Source organism: Lynx rufus, unplaced genomic scaffold (assembly GCF_022079265.1).
Source record: "Lynx rufus isolate CCGP_SWC_20201006 ecotype Redwood Valley unplaced genomic scaffold, mLynRuf1.p SCAF_13, whole genome shotgun sequence".
Taxonomy (NCBI): Eukaryota; Metazoa; Chordata; class Mammalia; order Carnivora; family Felidae; genus Lynx; species Lynx rufus.
In genome coordinates, this window is record NW_025814827.1 from 56320525 (window position 1) to 56325837 (window position 5313).

Here is a 5313-nt window from a genome sequence, read left to right on the forward strand (position 1 = left end):
ATTCCTCCCTCCTCTGCCCCCACACCCCTCTTACCTCTTCTACTCATCAGCTGACAGAGCTGAACCTAGTCGACATTCATGTGTCACATCATAAAGCGGCTGGGTTCATGTGTTCTGGGATGCACAAGGAGTTTCAGTGATGGGGGCCTGGATCACTTTGAAAGATGGAAAGACTGGTACAGGGGCTATCACAGTGCTCAGCTCTAGATGACTGAAGCTGTAGGAGGGGGACAGGACTGGCTTTGGTCAGTCCAGTCGACAGCAATACACTTAATACATTGAAAGACCCACTGTGTATTGGCTCTTTTTTGGTCTGAGGAAGGTGACCATCATATTCACTTGACTTTGACAGCATTTACGGATCTGGAAAGGGACAACTTAATGGCGATGTTTTCTAAGGTATAAAGTTCATGAATTGTATTTATATGCCCTTCTGTATTTTATAGAATGCCACGAACTTTCCTTTATTACTCTTTCTACCTAGGCAAGAGATGTATTTTAGGGATGAAAACATCGATACAGAGCATTGAAACATAAGTTTCACAAGTTACTGATTTCTTGTCAAATCCATTAAGTAGAATTAGACTGCACTGAGGAAAAAGATTTTTTCAAGCCTTGATACTACAGCTGGTAACAATAGGTTAATTTACAGGTGGAACGCAGGTAAAAGATGTTAACCACCTGAAAACAAGAGTATTAGTTGACCGCCTGCCTCTTCTGCAAGGTGACCTAGGACAGGACATTCTCTCTGGACTTGTTTCTTCCCCTGTGAAATACAGGATGTTGTGCAATAGCTTGTATTTTTCTTTAGCACTGTGTGCCTGGCACTCTGCTATGCTTTGCACGTACATTGTCTTGTGCAATCTTCACAACAGCCCAGTTTATAAGTGAAGAAATGAAGGCTCAGAGGTGGGTACCTGCTAAAAAAACATTAGTGCAGTCCCATTCCCGAGCCCGTTCCTTAGGAACTGCCAGTATTATAGTCAAGATCTTTCCCAGCTCTATGACAGGATTTCAGCATATCCCACTTGACCCAAATAATTTCCTAAAGTGAAACGGTCTTGGCACAGATTAAACCAAGATGAAAGCAATTGATAATGGAGGTTTCCAGCTGTAGGCCAAGCAGCTTGCTGCCACCCCCAGCCTGAGAATGGTGTTTCCTATCTTCTTGCAACAGCCTCCCCTCCCACACACAGGGCCCTGGGGCCGCCTGCAAACCCCGGCTGGGAGTCCTGCATACACAGCGTGAGAAGCTGCTCTCTGAAAGGTCTTTGTGGCTGGCTGTGGTAAGTGCTCCCACACAACTCTCCACCGCCAGTGGATGATCGGATAACTCTCAGATTAGGAACCCCGCTGCAGCCCAATGAGAATGATCAGGATAATTCTGTTTGTAAAAATCTGTTTAATAAATACACATTTTAGAAGTACCAAAATAATTACCAACAAAATACACAATGTACACCATTTACAGGAGGGTAACACAAACCTTGATAGGTAGTGACTTTTAACCCCACACCGCCAAAAGGTTGAACAACACACCTGGTTGTTACACGTCACAGGATACCACTGAGCTCAGCCACGGAATCCATGGTGACTCAATGGCAAAAGCACAATAAATAAAATGTAATCCTTTCATCACATTTTTTGGATAACCTTCTCCAAAAACCCCATAGAGGTGAGGCTTGAAAGTGGTTTTCTTTGAATTCCAACGATCTTCTTTGTCCCCCTTCCAAAGTTCACCAAAAAAAAAAAATGGGGGCTGATCCAGAACAGTAAATGTTCAGGCCACGCAGTGTGAAGTATGGTTGTAAGTAACCCCTTTTGATTTTTTTTTTCTTTTTTTTTTTTTTTTAGAAAAATAAAACTCTCTTTTTGTACAAATATACAAGTCCATGTTCTTTTAGGTACTTTTTGAAGCTCATAACGTCAGGCGTTGGCCTCCAAGCACACAGTCATCATAGGGCAGCTAAACACACGAGAAAAAAAAGGCACGTTAAACTCCCAGAGCTTTGCCAAAAGCCCTGGGATAATGGTGAGGGCTGCTCCTGGAAGGAACTCAAGTATTCTTGGATTCTATTCTCCATAACCCAAACATAAATTAACTTCAGGGGCTGAGGAGTTTTCCTTTAATGTTCCTCTCCTTTAAAAAGGGCAAAGAAGACAGACACTCTTAGGATACTACTGGTCATGCACCCTGAAGTTTGAGAACTTCAGTACATTGAGACCTTTGGATAAAGAATAGCTCTAGGGGCCTGGGAAGGCAGTGCTTTGTGCAGAGTGACAAAGTGGAGACTCACCTCGTCCTCTGTGAACTCTGACTCTGTGTCGTAGCTCTCCTCATCCTCGCTCTCTGGCAGCATCTGAAGGTTTTCTAGGGTCAGCTGGCCCAGCTGCTGCTGTATCCGTGTACTTGGACGGCCCCAGGTGAGCTGGTATGGGGAGTAGCCTTGGTAGGTGACTCTGTTGACATCAGCCCCGCACTTCAACAAAAGCGACACGAGGTCGGAATTCTGCAGGTCCACTGCAAGGTGGAGGGCAGTTCGGCCATTACAGGGCTCCTGAAACCAATGGGAATTTGAGATGTTTACAGCTGAGTTTGGAATTTCTGCTTGCAACAAAAATATGTGAAATCTTAGGAGGGCCCTAGAAGCTGATGCATTCCATCTGGAGACATGAAGCACTCACCTGAGCATTGACATCAGCACCCAAAGACACCAAAAGCTCCACGATGCCCAGGTAGCCATGGATAGAGGCTAAGTGTAGACATGTGTGACCTAGGAGAACAATGAAGAAAGTATAACCAACCACTTGTTTCAACCCTCAGATCCCAAGAAGAACCTTTCACCTATTCTTTTAGGGAACAAATTCTTATGAATTTGAAGAAGCCAGAACATGGGTTCTGAACGAACTTTATAAAGGGATCAAATAGGCCTTTTGCACGCATATTTTCTCAACCTTTCAAGTGTTGAGTGTTTTAAGCTTTTGGCTGGACTCCTAAAGTCGGCCCACCTCTCCCTTCTCCATGTCACCTGCCTTCTAATGGGCAGGGTAGGACAGGCAGACCTACCATTGTAGTTGGTGGCCTGCAAGATGGAGTAGAGGTGCTGGGTCCTGCAGGTCTGAGTCAGGACTCCCACACTGGCCAGGCAGCCTTGCTCACAGGCGAGGTGTAGGGGGGTATTTCCTCGAAAGTCTCGGAGCTCAGGATCACAGCCAGCTTCCAGAAGTGCCTCAGCAATTTCTGGTTGGTTGGTGATCACAGCCAAGTGGAGTGGAGTCTACAAACAGAAGAGGGAACAGAAAGAGCATTAGCATGGCCCAAACTCAGTCTGTATTCCCTTGAACCCCAGAGAGCTCCTGATTGTGGGTGATGCTCCTCCCGTACAGGTATAAGGGGCAAGACAAATCCCAGAGGCCCCAGGTGGGCTTTCATAAAGTCCTCACCAAATCAATGGGATTTTCTTTACTCTCTAGGATGTTGGCTGATTCCAATGTAAAAGGTCAGGACAGATAATGACCAGTGATGATTAATTTAGGAAGGATTGGGAGCAACTGTGCTAGAATGTAACTTCCTCACTGGGCCAGAGGCACGGGGCTGGGCAAGCCGGCGCACCTGCTGCAGGTTGTTCTGGAAATTGAGGAAGGCCAGGTCTCCTTTCACTTGGCGGACTACTTCCATGGTCAATGCCTTCTCTTCATGGATGATGGCCAAGTGCAGGAACCTAAGGGTAAGAGAGGGAAAAACCCCCAGGGCCGCTGAGTGCATTGCGTGGGGCCCAGGGAGGCGCGGGCTGCGGGGGATTGCGCAAGGCCGGGGTTTCTGGAGGCCGAGGCCGCGGTGTTTTCCGCGAGGTTATTATGAGCTGAGTGTTCCTGGCAGGCGCCCAGGGACTTTCCGGCCCCCCCCCCCCCTTCCTCCTAGGCGGGCGCCGGCCAGACCGCCCCGCCCTCCCGCCGGGCCGGAACGCCCTGTACTTCCCCTCCCGGCCGCGCGGCGCCCGCCAGCGGGGCAGAAACTCCCGCCCCTCTTATGCAAGCCGGGACTTCGCGTCCCCGCCGCCGCCCCGCCCCCGCCGAGAGGACCGAGGACCGGGACCCGGGGTTGGGGGGAGGGGTGCGCGCGGCTGCAAGGCAGAGCTGCTGCAACGCCGCCCCGGGATCTGACCCTAATCCTCTGCGCCCCCCCCCCCCCCACGCAGCCCGCTGCTTTGCAAGGTCTCAGGGGCGGTGCATAAACCCCAATCTGCGGACGCCTCGCGGGCCTCGCGTTGCAGGCCCGGCGTCCCCACCCGGGCCCGCGACACTTACGAGTCTCCGTCCTCGGTGAGCTGCTGCTTCCAGGGCTCGGTGCCGCGCGGCGCCTCCTGGGGCTCAAGCCGGATCTCCCGCAGCTCTTTCACCATCTGCTCGTACTCCTCGTCCTTCATGGAGTCCAGGCCGCTGTCGTGGCGGTCGTCCAGCAGCCGCTCTTTCTTGAGCGCGTCCCGGGGACCCTCCATGGCCCAGTCCTGGGCGTGCTCGGCGGGTTGAAACATGGCGCGGTGAAAGCTCAGGCGCTGCTGCCCAGGTGCGCTCGGCCGCGGGCTGCGCGCTCGCTGCCTCGCAGTGTCACGGAGGGGAGGACCGCTGGCTGCGACTGTTGTGGGCTCGCCAGCGCCGCCGCGGCGCCCTATAAACGCTGGCAGGGGATTTCTCTGGGGCGGGGTCAGGCGCGGGGAATTTCCAAGCCAGTCAGACCAGAAAAGAGAACTGGCCTCGTCCTCTGCTCGGGCGGGGGGGGGTGGGAGGGGGAGAAGCCTAAACTCTGAGCCGGGGTTCATCAGAGAAACTCCCTGCGATGAGCCACTGGGGTCATGTACTGGGAACTTTTTGATGAACGCTGAGTGGCTGGAAAGTCCTCCCGACTAAGGCCCCCTCCCCCGGTACTTCCCTGCAGCCTGCACCTAGTAATCCTGTCCCTCTGCAAGAAACCTTTCCCTGGGGTTTCCCACGTTCGATTCGATTTGGGGTCGTCGACTGCTCAGATCCCAAAGAACGCAGACTTGCCGGGCAGTTCCTCCTTGGGGTTTGCCAAACTGCCGGTCCTTTCCGATTTTTGCTCTTTTGAAAACGGGAGTGGAAATGATGGCTAGACGAGGGGATTTGTTTCCCCAAACTTTTCTCTGCGGGGAAGGACGCCCTGGCGGGTTAGAAGGTTGCAGACTGCCTCTGCCATCCTGCCAGTACCAGGCTCTTTGCAGCACAGGGACAGGTAGCAAGTCCCCGAGCAGTCCCTCTCCTCAGGTAGAAGTTGTGAATGCTTTGGCATTAAAA

The 5313-nt window shown here is 51.8% G+C and overlaps 1 protein-coding gene across 1 annotated transcript; it reads right to left on the reverse strand.

Moving 5' to 3' along the window:
- Positions 1–1382: 1382 nt before the first annotated feature.
- On the reverse strand, positions 1383–4648 carry NFKBIA (NFKB inhibitor alpha). Its single transcript, XM_047075614.1, has 6 exons — positions 4309–4648; positions 3614–3722; positions 3068–3278; positions 2686–2774; positions 2298–2558; positions 1383–1966 (listed from the first exon to the last, which is right to left on the reverse strand). Exons 1-6 carry the CDS (start codon positions 4533–4535, stop codon positions 1919–1921), a joined length of 945 nt encoding a protein of 314 aa, XP_046931570.1. The 5' UTR covers positions 4536–4648; the 3' UTR covers positions 1383–1918.
- Positions 4649–5313: the final 665 nt, after the last annotated feature.

What these genes read in the sequence shown, in the direction of transcription:
- NFKBIA (XM_047075614.1), bottom strand. Translation starts at nt 4,535, where the DNA reads ATGTTTCAACCCGCCGAGCACGCCCAGGACTGGGCCATGGAGGGTCCC. An exon ending in CTCACCGAGGACGGAGACTC is followed by an intron (nt 3,723 to 4,308) that starts GTAAGTGTCGCG and finishes TCTTACCCTTAG; the next exon opens with GTTCCTGCACTTGGCCATCA. An exon ending in CAGAGTTCACAGAGGACGAG is followed by an intron (nt 1,967 to 2,297) that starts GTGAGTCTCCAC and finishes TCGTGTGTTTAG; the next exon opens with CTGCCCTATGATGACTGTGT.